At 47.5% G+C, this 17,354-nt stretch overlaps 1 protein-coding gene and 1 long non-coding RNA gene across 2 annotated transcripts; one reads left to right on the top strand and one right to left on the bottom strand.

Moving 5' to 3' along the window:
• Positions 1-1,676: 1,676 nt before the first annotated feature.
• Positions 1,677-5,966, top strand: LOC123074824 (calmodulin calcium-dependent NAD kinase-like). The gene is made up of 8 exons (XM_044497565.1): positions 1,677-1,978; positions 2,526-2,749; positions 2,859-2,917; positions 3,062-3,292; positions 3,389-3,518; positions 3,592-3,911; positions 5,202-5,343; positions 5,423-5,966. Exons 1-8 carry the CDS (start codon positions 1,903-1,905, stop codon positions 5,666-5,668), a joined length of 1,428 nt encoding a protein of 475 aa, XP_044353500.1. The 5' UTR covers positions 1,677-1,902; the 3' UTR covers positions 5,669-5,966.
• A 2,088-nt stretch (positions 5,967-8,054) lies between these two features.
• On the bottom strand, positions 8,055-13,106 carry LOC123079343 (uncharacterized). The gene is made up of 4 exons (XR_006437944.1): positions 12,518-13,106; positions 12,360-12,409; positions 9,928-12,278; positions 8,055-9,824 (listed from the first exon to the last, which is right to left on the bottom strand). It is a non-coding gene; the product is annotated as an uncharacterized lncRNA (long non-coding RNA).
• Between the last annotated feature and the right edge of the window lie 4,248 nt (positions 13,107-17,354).

Raw genomic sequence — 17,354 nt, 5'->3', positions numbered from 1 at the left:
CCAATTGTGGTTGTTTTTTTTGTTAAATATTGATTTCTTCATGATGGACTAGTTGAGACAGGGGCTCCAAAGTGCATGGTGAGCGAGTGTTGTGTCAGCGACCAACCAAATCATGAGAGGGAAGAAAATGACATTTCAAACAGGCGGCCCATTTGAAAGCCTCGACTCCAGCTCGGCTTGCAGGTCCGGAATTAGCCTTGGGCCCGGTGCGTGTATAAAGCTCCTCCTACCACCTTCGGTGCGAGGCGGACGACTGACAACGGCTAGGAAATACTTGGACAGAAAGTAGCTCACCTCTCTCCCCCTCGATCCTCTCCCCGAGTTGTGATTTGTGTTAAGTTTCATGCACTAGCCAACGCAACCAAAAGTCCGGATGGAAAGGGCTAGGGCAATCCACATATACTGTAACACCCTCTCTCACGTGTGACGGAGAAGACAAGTCAACACGTGCAACCGGAAGAGAGCGACAACGCGTGAAACTCAGGTATGACTCAAGAGACCAATACGTGGACACAAAGGGGGGCAACATCAATTTTTAGATAAATTGCGTAAACCAGGTCTTGAACTCAAAACCTTAGCTCTGATACTATGTTAAGTTTCATGCACTAGCCAACACAATCAAAAGTCCGAATGATGGAAAGGGCTAGTGCAATCCACATATACTGTAACAATTTAAATTCCATTTCATGGCGGTTTAGATAGAGAGCTAACAATCTGGTATCGGAGCCAACATTGCCATGTCTTCCTGAGAGGCTTCCTAGGGGGATGAGATGTTAGGGCTGCTGTAGGCCGGTGAGGCTGACTCGAGTTTAGTCCCACCTTGCTTACGGGAGAAGCCACAACCATCTTATAAGGGAGAGATTTCTTCCTCCTTTCAATTCGGGCTTTTGGGATGAGCGGGCTCTTTGCTGAATGGTGCCCCGTATGCGCATAAATGTCCACAACGTGGGGCAGAGTGTGAGCTAAGCCGAGTTGGACGCTAATATCTGGTATCAGAGCTTGCTTGATGATTCCGATGATCTTACCACTTGGGAGGATATGGAAGCCATCCAGCAAAAATTTCTGAGGGCCCCGGCTTGGGGACATGTCGTTTCTAAAGAAGGGGATTGTCGTTGACCAGTCAGATCATGAACGGGAATAAAATGGCATTTCAAACAGGAAACCCATTCGCAAGCCCCGACTCTCGGCTCGGCTTGCAGGCCCGGTGCGTGTATAAAGCTCCTCCTATCCCCTCCCGCGTGAGGCGGACGGCAGGCAACGACTAGGAAATACTTGGACAAAAAGTAGCTCACCTCTCTCCCCCTCGACCCCCTCCTCGGGTTGTAATTTGAACTCCATTTCATGGCGATTTAGACCAAGAGCTAACATGCTGCTATTTTGTCGGTCTGTGTTACAAACTGCCGAGCAAACCCATAGGGCGACCGCACATGGGCCGGCCCGCGAAGCCGATTTCGTTTACCGACCTCTCCCCTCTGGTTTTCCAACGATTTGTTTTTCTTTTGGTTTTCTCTATTTGCTCCAGGTATTTAGTCAGTTTTTTTTTCATAGAAACATGAACATTTTTTCTAAAGTTAAACAATTTGCAAAAAAATAGGCCTATAAGTTTTGTAGTCTATAAATCCTAGAATTAAATAGCATGGTGTGGCATGTAGAGACTTTTGATGGTACGACGTTGAACAGGGACCACCCTTCGCTCTTATTACATCCACGCCGTGCCCGGCGCATGCATGCGTTGGTCTCCACCTCCGCACACCTTGGATCTCATCGCATCTCCCCCAGCTCCCTTCATCGAGTTCGACGCGGTGCAGTTCTTGGCGATAGGCATGGGCAGGTGCTCTGCATTGTTATTGTCCTCTTCGATCGCCGCGGCCGCCTGAGGAGCCGGCGCGGACGGGGTAGAAGATGAAGAATAACGTCGCGGCGGCGGTGCCTCGGCTGGTGGCTCACCGCGAGGTCGAGATGTTCTCGCACTACGTCGGTACGATTCGCGGCCATAGGTTTTACCTTTTTTCTCCCCCCAGGTCAATGTAGCTTGCGTTCTCGAAGCCGAGCCCATTCGTCGCCCATTTCCTTCGGGCTAGGAGTAATTCAGGCCTTCAATGAATGGGCAACTCTGCAGAATGAATCGAATTACATGTGTGTTCTGATTTCATGGCGGATCAGGCCAGTTCTGCATTTGTTCGACCAGGAGACAAACACAGTTTATTCGATCACGAGGAATTGATGATGCCTCGGATTTCATTTGATACACGAATGACGAATCTTGCATTTCAGCATGTTCTCCGTGGGTTACACTGAATTTTTCTGCTAATCGACCTGTTTTCCTCGTAACTTTTCGTACATGTATTTCAATGTTACTGTTTTCGCTGAACATGTTTCCCCTGCATCATTGTTTTATGCTGACCGTTGCTGCATGTACTGTTCATTTATTCCGAGTAGCACAAGCAATTATCGCTGAACATGTTTCCCCTGCATCATTTCGCTGAACATTCATTCATCAGCATTTATCTGAATTTGTTCTTCAGCTAATCAAATCGGGATCGAGGATCCGAACCAGTGCCCCCACCTTTGTACAATGGCCTACGAGTACCTGAAGAAGAGCGAGGGCTACGAGCAGAATCTGCTCGCCTTCTTCCACAACAACATGGACCCGGACGCCCTGCTCGTGAAGCTGATCGAGGAGCTGGACAGATGCATACTCGGCTACTTCTCCTTCCACTGGAAGTGTGCAACCCACGTGATCACGCAGGTACTATACGGCAAAGGGGGCGGATTAAACGAGAGGAGAATTTTTGCACACTGACCTACTGACCTTTTGTTCGTAAAAATATGTTTATCTGCATCACTTGCTTAATTAGGTTCTGACAGCAGAGCAACCTAAACGCAAGCTCAGGAGCTTGGTGTTTGAGGCCACTAGGTAATTAATCAACTGTCTACTTTTCATATATGAAATGATTGACTGATCCGGCCGGCACAAAATGCGCAAGAGAACAAGCTAGCCGTATGGATTCTCGATGGAATCTGGTTTTTGGTTCTTGATGATTGGGCAACGTTCGTCCAGGAAGATGAGGTTCGAGAGGGTGACGAGAGAGCTCAAGGTGACGAGGCTCTTCTCGACTCTGATGGAGGAGCTCAAGGTGATCGGGATAAGCTACCACGACAACCGGCCGCGCTACCCCCCCGCGGAGGTGATGGTCCCGGCGGCGCAAGGCGACCGCAGCCCGGTGCTGCTCCTGATGGGCGGCGGCATGGGCGCCGGCAAGAGCACCGTGATCAAAGAAATCATGAAGGAGTGAGTCTCGTCGATCGATCGAGTCGCCGGCAAGAGCATGCAGTGAGCACCGTCTGTGCTGTGCTCGAATCAATGAGAGTTAATGCGTGCTTGCAGGATGTTCTGGTCTGGCGCGGCGGCGAACGCGGTGGTGGTGGAGGCCGACGCGTTCAAGGAGGCGGACGTCATCTACCAGGCCATCAACTCCCGCGGCCACCACAACGACATGCTGCAGACCGCCGAGCTGGTAATCAATCAATGGAGCACTAGTAGTTTTCTTGCGCGTTGCAGCGGTACATATGCGTGCGTGCATGGTGCAGGTGCACCAGTCGTCGACGGACGCGGCGGCGTCGGTGCTGGTGACGGCGCTGAACGAGGGGCGGGACGTGATCATGGACGGCACGCTGTCGTGGGAGCCGTTCGTGCTGCAGACCGTGGCCATGGCGCGGGAGGTGCACCAGCAGCGGTACCGCATGGGAGCCGGGTACAAGGTGGCCGCCGACGGGACCACCACCGAGCAGTACTGGGAGGCCGTGGAGGAGGAGGAGGGCGTCGGGCCCAACTGCAGAATGAAGCCCTACCGCATCGAGCTCGTCGGCGTCATCTGCGACGCCTACCTCGCCGTCATCAGAGGGATCAGGTAACCAACTAAGAGCAACTCTAGCCGATCCTTTAATACTCCGCAATTAAAACTTTTTACTCCACACTACTTTTTGCCGGATCTAGCTGACCTTCTAAATTTAGTGAGTAAAAAAATGATCAAATGCATTTTATGTTCGGTCACCCAAACAAATTTTGATGTTTCTTTATTTCATTAAATGATATTTTAATATACCGGAGTACATAATACACCGATTTTTTGCTAAGAGAGTTGAACTAAAAAAACGAGAACCACAATTAGACACTTTAATAGAAATCCAACTTACATAACCGCTCTCACTAGTTGAATTAGTAATACTTTCTCCATGTCTTCATTTTGAACATTGTTGATTCTCTCAATTGGTTTCTCGAGTTTGCACACTTCTTTCTTCTTCGGTTCCGACGAATTCGACATTGTGTCGCCTCTAGTCTCTACTCTAGTAAGGATGCACGGACATCTATCAAATTTCTCGCTATCAATAGACGATGTAATCTTGTCTCCGATACCAAAACTTGCATCCATCCTACCCACAATTTTAGGCAAACAATGAGGTAATAATTGCAAGTAATCCGATGAACAACCGGATAAACAAGCACTCACCCCATCTCTTTTACACTTGAAGAACACCCATCCAGAATGTTCCAGCATGGTCGAAACTCGGCGCACCACCTGCCACGGATAGTCGTCGCACTTGATGACCGGCAATGGGGAGCCGACGAGTTGTTGGGACAGTGCTGAGCCCGGCCAACGGCTGGGGGTGTCTTTGCTGGCGGTTCGCCGATGAGTGAGATTCGAGCGGCTAGAGGAGGAGACCATACTTACATGCGGCGTCGAGTCTTTGTCGGGACTGTGCGGTTTGGTAACCAGCCAATCTATGACAAAGGCGTCGTCGCCAGCGGCCGAATGCATCAAATCCAGCAGCGCGGGCGGCATCAGCCGATTTCTATGCCGCCGACGGCAAGGGAGGCTCAAATCCGGGTGGCGGAGGACCGCGGCGGGCCTACGGAGCGTCGACAGTGACTGGTGGTGGCCGGCGGAGGAGGGAAGGCTGACGTCGACATAGATGTGGCGAGGGAGTGGGATGGGCGAGGCTACGGTGGAGAGCAGATTTTTGCTGGAGTTGTGAGCGGCCGACTAAATACAAGAGTCCACTAGAAGGCCGAGTATGAATTTTACTTCATTATTCGGTTTAGGAGATCGGCTAAGTGCGGTTGGCTAGAGTTTCTAAGTACCCATGCACAATGACACGATTCGTTTGTACGGCGGTGCCGGTGATGTACATGCACGCAGGCGAGCCATCATATGCGGGAGGGCGGTGCGGGTGACCTCGCAGCTCAGGTCCCACAAGCGGTTCGCCTCCGCCTTCCGGAGGTACTGCGACCTCGTCGACAACGCCAGGCTCTACAGCACCAACGCCGTCGGCGGCCCAAAGGTATCTTTCTCCTTCTGCGCCGATCGACGGACGTCTTCTCTGTGTTGTGTTGTGATGCGTTGATCCATGGATGTGACAGCTGATAGCGTGGAAGGACGGGGGCAGCAGGCTGCTGGTGGACGTGGAGGACATCCAGCTGCTGGACCGGGTGAGCGGCATCAACGAGGAGGCCAACTGCGTCCACGAGCTGTACCAGAACGGCCACCCCACGGGCGGCGCCGGGTCGGTGTGGGAGGACCTGGTGACGTCGCCGGAGAGGGCGTCCATACAGCGGGAGCTCAAGGCGGCGATCCTCAAGAGCGAGGCCTGCTTCCCGTCCCCGTAGCCACGCGCGCTGCTGGCCGCATTTTTCCTGTCTGTCCAGAGTGTTTCGTCAGTTTTCGAATAGGAGGATAGATTTCTGGGTTCTGGTCTCTGCATCCAATCGATGCAGTGCACGCAGCCATTCCGTACGTACTGTTTGGTCATCATATATATTTTTTCCAAGAGTTTTGTTTTGGTAAACTTTATGAACTGCTGTAGTTGTAAACTTGTAATTAGGTTGGTTAATACAGGCCCTTGTGAGGCAAATTATTATGGAATAAGAGATGGATCAAATGCGCAACATGCATGTTGGTTTTACTTTCAGCCGGGTTGATTCATTTTCGAGGAAATCGTTTTCTGTAGATTTTGGTGCGTTGAGAGACACCTAAATTTTGTAAAATGCCACGCCAAATTTGAGGTGAAGCGGCGCTCGGTGAATTTTGTAAAAGAGTCAACGTTGTGTTCCGTGCATTTTGTGACCAACATCTAAAGTGGTGGTTTTTGCTAATGACAACATAATTGTGATGGTTTTATGGATTTAACTTGAATATTTGGGTTAAATTCTGTTAATTCATGTTGGTTTCACGTGAAACCAACATGTGGTTGGATGGTTAGGTGGACAGTGGTATCCTCAGCCCATCAGGGTTCAACTTCTAGTGCTTGCATTTATCCTGAATTTATTTCAGGATTTTTGACGATGCGCGTTTAATGGGAGGAATCGTTCCCGTCGACTACGAGGCGCCTGTAGGGTGTGCGAGCGCTTGCGGCTGTTGAATAATCATGTTGGTTTCAGTCGTCATAATACTCGCTAAATCGGGACAATTCAAACTTGTGTGAGGTTTTGCTTGTTGGAATTCTCAGTCAAATTCAAGGCAGCATTCTAGTCATTTGGCCGAATTCAAAACTGAGATAACCGTCGTTGGACCATATGATTCCTTTTTTTTGTACATCGATCAACTCATCAGTTAACCACCACTTAAAACTTCACAGGTAAGTTTTCACTTACGTCTCGCTGGACCGTGCAAGCAGCCGGATTTGATTTCCCCGGGCTGCACCAAGGCATTATTTATATATTTATTTATTTTGCGGGGAAGGCATTTGTTATTCGCATGTGTACATCGATCAACTCATCAGTTAACCACCACTTAAAACTTCACAGGTAAGTTTTCACTTACGTCTCGCTGGACCGTGCAAGCAGCCGGATTTGATTTCCCCGGGCTGCACCAAGGCATTATTTATATATTTATTTATTTTGCGGGGAAGGCATTTGTTATTCGCATGTGTACATCGATCAACTCATCAGTTAACCACCACTTAAAACTTCACAGGTAAGTTTTCACTTACGTCTCGCTGGACCGTGAAACCAACATGTGGTTGGATGGTTAGGTGGACAGTGGTATCCTCAGCCCATCAGGGTTCAACTTCTAGTGCTTGCATTTATCCTGAATTTATTTCAGGATTTTTGACGATGCGCGTTTAATGGGAGGAATCGTTCCCGTCGACTACGAGGCGCCTGTAGGGTGTGCGAGCGCTTGCGGCTGTTGAATAATCATGTTGGTTTCAGTCGTCATAATACTCGCTAAATCGGGACAATTCAAACTTGTGTGAGGTTTTGCTTGTTGGAATTCTCAGTCAAATTCAAGGCAGCATTCTAGTCATTTGGCCGAATTCAAAACTGAGATAACCGTCGTTGGACCATATGATTCCCTTTTTTTTGTACATCGATCAACTCATCAGTTAACCACCACTTAAAACTTCACAGGTAAGTTTTCACTTACGTCTCGCTGGACCGTGCAAGCAGCCGGATTTGATTTCCCCGGGCTGCACCAAGGCATTATTTATATATTTATTTATTTTGCGGGGAAGGCATTTGTTATTCGCATGTCCATCAGGGTTCAACTTCTAGTGCTTGCATTTATCCTGAATTTATTTCAGGATTTTTGACGATGCGCGTTTAATGGGAGGAATCGTTCCCGTCGACTATGAGGCGCCTGTAGGGTGTGCGAGCGCTTGCGGCTGTTGAATAATCATGTTGGTTTCAGTCGTCATAATACTCGCTAAATCGGGACAATTCAAACTTGTGTGAGGTTTTGCTTGTTGGAATTCTCAGTCAAATTCAAGGCAGCATTCTAGTCATTTGGCCGAATTCAAAACTGAGATAACCGTCGTTGGACCATATGATTCCCTTTTTTTGTACATCGATCAACTCATCAGTTAACCACCACTTAAAACTTCACAGGTAAGTTTTCACTTACGTCTCGCTGGACCGTGCAAGCAGCCAGATTTGATTTCCTCGGGCTGCACCAAGGCATTATTTATATATTTATTTATTTTGCGGGGAAGGCATTTGTAATTCGCATGTCCACTTCAAACGAAGATACCTACACGCACGACATGAACGGAGTTTAGCAAGTAGTAGTAGTATAATTGAATTTCGCATGATACTGAATCAAACCATGTTGACTATGCTGACTGAAGAAGCAGTCAACTTGCGACTATATTATACAGTACTCCGTTGACTAATTCGGGCACTCGTGAATGTCGTTGGCCGTACTGAGGCACTGATAGTACTGAGCAATTCATAATTCGAAAGAATTCAAGTCGAATTGCCTTTTCCAGCGCACGCACCGTGGGCTCCACCCTGACGTCCATGCAGATGACGATGTCACAGGAGCACGACCGGATTGCCGTCACCCGCAGCTCCTGCATGGCCTTGAGCCGCCGGAGCACCGCCGCCTGAAGCACGCCAGCCATAGAAGGGCACCCGCCCTCGCCCCGCACATTGACCACCATGCCGCCGCCGTCATGAGACGACGACAAACCGGCAGCCCCAGACCCAGAGGGCTAAAATAAAAACTAAAACCATATTCAAAATGAATTCTTCTAATGAATTAGTGACACCGGTATTACCCTTTAAAAAGAAAGAAAATGATTTTGTTAAAAAGACTTGCACACTAATTTGCTTTGAAATTGCACATTTTGTAATATGCAGAGAATAAACATATAATATTATAATTTTCGCACTCTAATATAATTTACACACATATTGTATAATAATTACATCTATACATTTGCAATCACCTAACATCAACGAAAGAATCAATGATCAAGAAGTCGACTTATTTAAATTTGAAAAGCAAACAACTTACATATAGCTAAAGTGTTCCGTTATCAATGCCCTAAGTTGGTACAGTTCAAACTTATGTCAAGTTTTGGTTGGATTTCTCGGTCAAATTCAAGTGGACATTCTGGCCATTTGGCTGAATTCAAAACCGAAATAGTTGGTTGTTTGAAAATTCCGGAGATCCCAGTGGCACTTTAATCTCCCACTAGAAGCGGATGCGCGCTTTGCCACACTGCTAGCTAGTGGCTTGTCAGGATTGGGCCAGGCTTCATGCCACCTCGGGTCACCTTGGAGCACGGTAGCAATGTAGCTAGCTACAGTGATTGCTACAATCAACACAAGAATTGGGCCTCACGCCCCAGGCCACAGGCTAGGCTACCTAGGGTATATCTTCGTCGTCGCTCCCAGTATCTCTCTTATAATTGCTCTCGTGTTGCTATGTTTTAAGCGAGACATCGTCCTAAGGTTGCCTCAGTGTTCCTTATATTGGAAGAACACGAGCCAACCACATACGCAAGAACAAAGGCCTAGGCAACAAAGGTAGAAAGAAACAAAAAGACTCCAACAGACCAATATAGAGAAACAAAAACAATAGACAAAATCGTGAGACATTGCCCCTAATAAAGAGATAGACTACACCGCTCCCCAATGCAAGAACCATAGCATCTGAGCACCATCACAAATAGGCATAACCCCAAAATTCCATCAAATCAAAGTGAAAACACATAGCCCAGAGACCACCGACCAAACATCGAATCTCAAGAGTTAGGATGACATGACCTCTACTCGTGGCCTAACCCCAAACCGAAACTAAAAGAAGGACGACAACAAAGGGGAAAACAAAGGATGGTTGATGAACTACTCTAAATGCAGTCACACGGCATGAAGTAGTTTAATACACATACTGGTTGGACTCGTAACGTATTCTGGTGGCCTCAGTGATGTGGAACCCAACCTTGGGCTCCGTGATGTCGAAACTGAACGTTCTTCTTCCCCTCCTTCATATTTGGTAGACTGGACTGTAGGAAGTTCCTCAACTCATCTGTCATGGTACCTACACTACCAAAATTATCACCCACAAGGCCAAGAGATCATTTATTTGTCGTGGCAGAGTTACACTGGTTCAAAGGGTCGACGGTGAATGGAAGGTGGTGAACCTGGCGAGCTTGAAGGCTTTGCTGAAACAATTGATGTCCAACGCGGAGGAGTGGATGATTTCCACACTCTACCCAATCTCGTTGATGCAATAGGCGTGGAAGAGCGCAGACTCGAAGAGAAGTTATAGCACCATCTTGCGGCTTTCTATGCCGCTGACGGCTGAGAGGTTTGGGACGGGAAGTCACAACAGAAAGATAGAGCAGGGTGCAGCGATACAACCGTCGAATGAACCGAAACCGAGCCAAATTCTCGGTGCAAAAAACAATGGAGTTACTCCATTGTTTCTGAGGAGTCGGTTACTCCATTGTTTATGGCTCAAAATTTGACTCTTGATTTGTTCCTCCCAGAAAATATCGGTTATAACCGAAACCGAGCCAAATTCTCGATGCAAAAAACAATATGTTTTGCATTTGTGGAGTAACCGACTAGTCATCACATATACGAGGGAACCGACTTTCTTTATTACTTGAAGAACCGATCGGTTCAGTTAGGCCAAGCGCCCCGGCTGGTCGAATCTCATGCAACTAGATCAGGAGCGCGCCTTGGCGCGGGGTGCCAGTTCCAACTATGTGGTCAAATAGGTAATGATCAGTTAGCAGGAGGCATGGTTCGACAGTACAACAAAACTTCCGGTTCAACAGATATGTTTAGTATAGAGTAACCACATAGAATAAATATGTATAAAGCATACTGATTAAATATATATCAAAAACAAAGTGTAGTTGTTGCCCAGGAAAACCGCAATTTCACTATAAAGCATAAAGGCACAATTTGTACCAAAAGCAGGGCACAATGTTTGCTCAGGACAACTGACTTGCATCAGATAGTACAAAACATAAACATATAAGTTACATAAATATAGCCAAGTAGTTCATACCAGCAGGTGTTATACTAGATATTTTATCTGCTCATAAATACAATTGAGATGACAGACAATTGGAAACGCTTCTCTGGAAACATCGATAATAGTAAGGCACTGTTTTCGTTAATCAAAGAACACCTACGATAGCTAATAGCTTACCATTACAGAGAACTTCCGAGACAAAGCTAATGCAATTAGCAGTGGACAATACTTGTCAGGCTTATTCTTCCTAATGATAATATGGAAGCTCTACAAAAAATATCAGAATTAGCTCATGAGCATAGGCACTATAAAAACTATACAAAATTCAGATAGACTGGAAACAAATCAGTAACATTATGCCTGTAGAGTATTAAGTAGAAAATATATGTTGCTGTGAGATCCAAATGAAATATTGCAGCTAAGAAAAGGTGCCTGCAAGAAAAGATGATGTAGGTGAGAGCAACATATCAGCCACTTGATACTTGAGTAGGAAAAGGATGGTACATACATACAGCTGGAGTAACTTCTGTCACACGATGCCGCGACAATAGCGAAGATGAAACTGTGTAATATGACTTCGGATTAACAGCATATGCGGGTTATTGTCTAACTCATTACAACCACATGTCACTAAAATTAAACTTTCTAAATCACAATAAAGAATAATAATCCGCAACCATGTGAATAAATATGAAATTTTACATTCCCATGAAATAGCTACCTTTTGATTCAATAATGCAGTTCATTGCAAAGGGATAACCAACATGCCAAAAGGAATATTCTCAATAGAGAGCGAATAAGCCAGATTTGCTGCAAGCGGATCATGGTCACAGGGCTCATATTTTTGTGAGTTTTTTTTTGCCCTTGACTGCAAGATCATTAGAAGCTCTTTCATCACAAGAGAACAGTGAAAAAGGAGAAAAAGGGGGCAATTAGCCAAAGGGTAAAATGCACAAGATGAGCATATACCAAACATCTTCAGGGAAAGAACCGTGAAGCGATCATATAATTATACTCTAAGCTAGGGAAAACAGTAAATGATTCCCGCTCGTGTTTTTATTTCCATTCATGAGTCGTTGACCCCGAGTCTTTTCTCTTTCTTTGTGTGAGACTGCACCTACATATTCGAATTTCTGAAGCTCATGCAGGAATCTGAATATGTAGGTTACTAACACCAAGACAATCATCCGAACAGAACTGTTCAGTCGAATAACTCATTTTGCTAGGTAGTTGTCTAGACAATGCAGGCACTGTCTAGCTCATCTAAGAATCTAAATATGTAGTCCAGTTGAATACCTCATTTGGCTAAATAGCTCGCTATCGAGACAATGCATGAGAATTTCGCAGAAAGTAGGTGAAACGCAAGTTAGAAAATGCATGTAGACACTTCTATAAAGCATGAGCTGCAGAAGAAAAGAAAGGCTCTATGGTCAAGGCCAGATCGCTCACCAGACACCAGCTTCATGCAATTTCATCGAACATCTTGGAGGCGTACAGAAACAAAATCTGCACAAACAAAATGAGAAGTTCTGGGAGCAGCACACTGGAAGGAGGAATAAAGCAGGAAGAGGACAAGAGTGTGTGCACCTGCTTGAGAGGGCCAAATACGGCTAGGATGGGAGCTGTCTGTGCTTCACCTATTGAGCACCGAAGAGGAAAAAGTCAACCAGAGCAGCAATATGAGCTTGGTGACATAGAAAGGGATAGCAGCAATATGAGAAGGGTCGAGGCTAGCGGCGACTCACCTCAATGCACCTCCTTTTTCCATCACCGCATGGGGAGGGACAGCCGCGCAACCCCTTCTCGTCGGGCTCGGGAAGGCAGAGTTGACCGCCGCGCCATTGCTGGATATTGCCGGCTCGAGTTACACGGCTGGATAGAAGAGGCGAAGGGGGCAAACCACGGCGACGGCGACATCCAGATCGAGGGGGGCGAGGCTGAGCCCCCTCGCCCGCGGCCCCGTCCCGGTCGGCTGCGCGCGGCGAGGTGGGATTGGCTCTCCTCGACCTCGCAGAAGACGGGACGATGAGACGCCGGCCTCATCACCCGTGGCCCCCATCTCTCTAGATGGGTGGTGTGAGGCCGAGGATGGGTGCCCGAGCGAGCAGCAGCGGCGACGGCGGGGCAGGGAGGCGGGCGCGGCAGAAGACGAGACGACGGCACGTCGGCCTCTTCGCCCGCGGCCCCATCTCTCTAGATGGGTGGCGTGAGGCAGGGGATGGGTGCCCGGGCGAGCAGCGGCGGCGGCGGGGTAGGGTTTGGAGGGGAGAGAGAGGTGAGGGCGCGGCGCGCGTGCGGGAGGAGCGGGCGCGAGTGCGGGAGTGCTCGAGGAGGCGGCGGCTAGGTTATCTCCATGGGGAGCGGCTGCCTTTTATACGCCTACGTGCGAAATGACAAAAATACCCTTGTGGGGGCGCTGGAATTACGCGCGGTGGCACGAAACGGAAGTAACTGTTCATTGTAGCAGTAGCTCCGGGTCGATCCGACGGCGCAGGTGATCCGGGAGCTCAATCCAACGGTCCAGAACGCATCAAGTAAACGATCCGACGGCCGAGAATCGCTAAACTCTGAGAATGCTCATGTTCTCCCAACTAACATAGTAGTCTGATGACCAGAATAAAATCTCATGCAGTGACCAAAGGGACCCACCGAGACGATGACCGAGTTAAAATCGTGGGGCAAAATCTTAAATTGTACACCTCTATTGCTTGTGAGAGGTCTTCACATCATAGGGAGCATGTAGTGAATTAAAGGGTGATGCTATTTCCTAGTACATCAACTCATGAGCTCACCACTTACAACTTGACAACTAAAGTTGGAGCTACGCTTCACTGCATCCTGCAAGCGGCCGGATTTGATTTCCTCAAGCTCCATCAAGGCATTTGTTATTCGCATGTCCACCTCGAACGAAGATACCTACACGCACGACATACACGGAGTATAATTAATTTCGCATGATACTGAATGAAACCACGTTGACTCATTCTGACCGAAGAAGCAGTCAACCTGCGACTATATTATACTAGTCCGTTAACGTAGCTTTCGGGTAGTGATAGAGAGCAATTCGTCGAAAGAACTAAAGTCGGATTACGTTTTCCCGCGCACCTACCGTGGACTCCACCGCGACCGCGACGTCCATGCACATGGCGCCGTCACAGCACCACGACCGGATCTCCGTCACCCGCAGCTCCTGCATGGCCTTGAGCCGCCGGAGCACCGCCTCAAGTGCGCCAACCATAGAAGAACACCCGCCCTCGCCGCGCACCTTGACCACCATGCCGCCGCCGGACGCGCCGTCTGATTCAGACGATCTCACCAGCTCTGCATGCCGCGCGCCAAGCCGGCCCTTCCTCCCCTCCAGCTCCCTGATGTAGTCGACCGCCGCGGCGAGGACAAAGTTCTTGGCACCCTGCGTACGTACGAGGAGAAGAGAATTGCTCGTGTCACTTGCAGTTGCAGCTGCAGTTCAGCGACCGATTGATTGTAATCAATGTACGTACGTTTGGTGCCCGTCCCGGTGGCAGGAGGGCGCGGATGTCGGCGTAGCCCTGGCTGAGGCGCTCCCGCCGCAGCCGCTCCCGCGTGATGTGCCGGAACGCCGAGCTGCGCGGCACCTGCGGCTCGATCGGCTCCTTCGCCGGCGGCGCCGCTCGTGCTCCCGAAGATGTCCCCTGGGGAGACGACTCAAGGCCATTCATGCGCCTCAAGTACTCGTGCATGCTCCGGTGGGCGTTGGCTCTGCCCCGCGCGCGCTGCCGCCGGCCCGGGGACACGAGCAATGACGTCGCCGTACTACGCCGCTGGTACGGCGCGAAGGCGCTGCCCTGGTGCACCACCGCGGGCGGGGGCGAGAGGAGGCCCATCAGGCTCAGCAGGTCGTCGTCGTCGTCCCGGTCGACGGAGAAGAACCACTCGTCCATGGCTCAAGGACCAAGTTCTCGCCGGTGGCCTCTGGGTGCTCTGAATGCCGAGGCTATGCTTGCACGCATGCCGCTGTTGCCGCTGTTGGTGGTGCCGCGATCGCGCGCGTGTCTGCGCTTATATACGCGCGCGTCCGGGTGTGGCGGCACGACAAAAAAAAGACCGAGGAGGAGGAGGAGAAGAAAGGTTGTCACGCCCGCGGGTGGTTTGGTTTGACCGGGCACACTGTTTGAAGGCTGGCTGGCTGAAAAGAAAGCAGAAGCAGCATGGCTTGTCACTGCAGCACTGCGTCTGCATGGTGTGTACGGTGTACCTGTTTTTCATTTAGAAAGACGGCCCGTACAGTACCCGCGCGTAGTCTGTATGCCATGCATATACGTACGGTGGAAGGGGCTCGGTGTCCTCTGCCCCGAGGCAAACTCAGAAAGCACCGATCGATCGGTCAGATAGAGGGTTGAAAACTTCTACTTGGCCCTCCTTGTTTCGGCGTGCGGTGTATACGCACGATGCGTGCGTTGATTGCTGGCCGTAATGCGGTTCTGGGAGAGATGGCCAGTATCGCGGAAGCTGCAGCCTGCGCGGAACAGCGGGATGGTTTCTTTCGATCGCATGCGCATGGTTTACATGCTCTATATGGAATGTCTACGCACTCCGACTAGAGTTAAATACATTGAAGGTGGTTCAACTTGTCTTGCATGTTCGGTTTGATGTCTAAAGTTGTAAAATACACAAAATATGTGTTTAAACTTGTCTGGCCGTGCAAATACGGTGCCTCATTCTAATCCAAACGCATGTCTAGCCCGCGTGGCATGCCAACATGGCAGTGACCCACCTGTCAGCTGCTGAGAGCGGGGACAGTGTTGGGTACTCCGTGCGTGAGGATTTTTTTAGCAGAAACCCCCCTCATGAGAAAGACCTCAAACACAGTGTATGGTGGTGAGAAATAACATGAAAAAAATTATAATGTAGGGGTTTGGAACCTGACACTTCCTGATCAACTATGGCTCGATTTGTCCACTTGGCCAAAATACGCCATGCGTTCACCTCTTAGCTAGAAAGGTATGTGGACGCTTTCCATGCATCGTTCTGCAATTTTCCTACTGTGTTATCTATCGGGTGTTTTAAAAGATCATGTTTAGTTTTGTGGCATGTAAATTTTCTGGTATAAAAATAGAATATGCAAATATTTTTTATTTTAAATATTTTTTCTATTTTCATGACGTACTTTGAAGAGGTAGACATGATTTTTTTTCCAACAATTTATGGGGATTGAAATAGTTTAACCTATATTAGAAATTATTGTGTAAATATATGTATGTTCATTCTCGACCATAAGGTACACACTATTATTGTTTATCTTTATTGTATTTCTAAAATACCTAATTATTAACAAATTGATAATGTTGTATTTCATAAACTATTCCGCATGCATTAAAAAAATATTGTGTTGAATTTTTTAATAAAAATATTCAAAATGTTATAGAATAATTTTTAATACACATTGAACTTTTTTTAATACACATTGCCAATTGTTTAATGCAAGACGGACATTTTTTCAAGAACATGTTATAATTTTATTAATACATCTGAAACATTTTCCAAAAACATGTTGAACAGTTTTCAAATGCACTAACAATTTCTTCAAGTTTATGGCAATTGTAATTTTTCTTACATTTCTTTTTTTGCACGATAAAATATTATGAAAAATAAAAATAAATAACTTGAAAAAATAAAAATAAAAACTGTGCGGGTCCATAGAAGCGCCATATAAATAAAAATTGCTTGAAGAGGTACATAGCAACCAAAGAGGTGTTTTGAAGCACGGTGGCCACTGAGCATGTTTTAAAGGCTAAAAACTCGCACTTAAAGGTTAAAAAAAGAATTTTTTTTCTGTTTTCACGCAAAAAATGTATGCATGTGCTCTAAGTGACATTCAAATTTTGTTCACAATTGTACTATATTATACCCTGCAAAAAAGACAAAGATCCGGTCCAAGAAAACAAGCTGATTTTTGCATGTATTTTCCTTTTCTATGTCTCACATACAAGCACAAATTTTGATGAAAATTCACACAGATATATTACACTTCTATGTGTGCATGTACAAAAAAATTCAGAATTTTGTTAGCTGTAAAAATCCATTTATTTAAACTTTGGAAAAAAATGACACAATATGCCTATGGTCCAAAGTTACTTTTTGCATATCAATGCAATATATGGAGTTCAACCTCTACAATATGTACTGAGCAGAGTATGGCACAGTGGACAACCCCTCCGTGCAATTCCATCGGTGATCACGAGGGCTTAGGTTCGATCCTGAACCACGTTTTCCTTTCTGATTTGTGGGGTTTTCCTACGTGATTAAATAAAATAGGAGGGGATTTATACAAAAAGTTCCTCCTTCCGCTCTCAGCCGCCCACCGCCATGCTGGCACACCACGCGGCCCGGATATAGATGGAGGCACTGTATTTGCAGCCGCCCACCGCCATGTTGGCACACCACGTGGGCTAACGCTCGGATATAAATGGAGGCACTGTATTTGCATGGCCGGACAAGTTTGAGCACCAGCTTGATGTATTTTACAACTTTAGACAATAAACTGACCTCTCAGGACAAGGTGAGGCACCTCAGCTTGATTGATTTTACAACTTGTGAGGCACC

The sequence above is a fragment of the Triticum aestivum genome, chromosome 3D, assembly GCF_018294505.1.
Source record: "Triticum aestivum cultivar Chinese Spring chromosome 3D, IWGSC CS RefSeq v2.1, whole genome shotgun sequence".
NCBI classification, from domain to species: Eukaryota; Viridiplantae; Streptophyta; class Magnoliopsida; order Poales; family Poaceae; genus Triticum; species Triticum aestivum.
Note: the sequence above shows the minus strand (reverse complement) of the source record. Positions and strands in the feature narration are given on the sequence as shown.

Bases quoted from the DNA above. Each gene is read 5' to 3' on its own strand.
- LOC123074824 (XM_044497565.1), top strand. From the start codon at position 1,903: ATGAAGAATAACGTCGCGGCGGCGGTGCCTCGGCTGGTGGCTCACCGC. The intron at 1,979-2,525 runs GTACGATTCGCG...TTTGTTCTTCAG, and splicing joins GATGTTCTCGCACTACGTCG to CTAATCAAATCGGGATCGAG. The intron at 3,293-3,388 runs GTGAGTCTCGTC...GCGTGCTTGCAG, and splicing joins ATCAAAGAAATCATGAAGGA to GATGTTCTGGTCTGGCGCGG.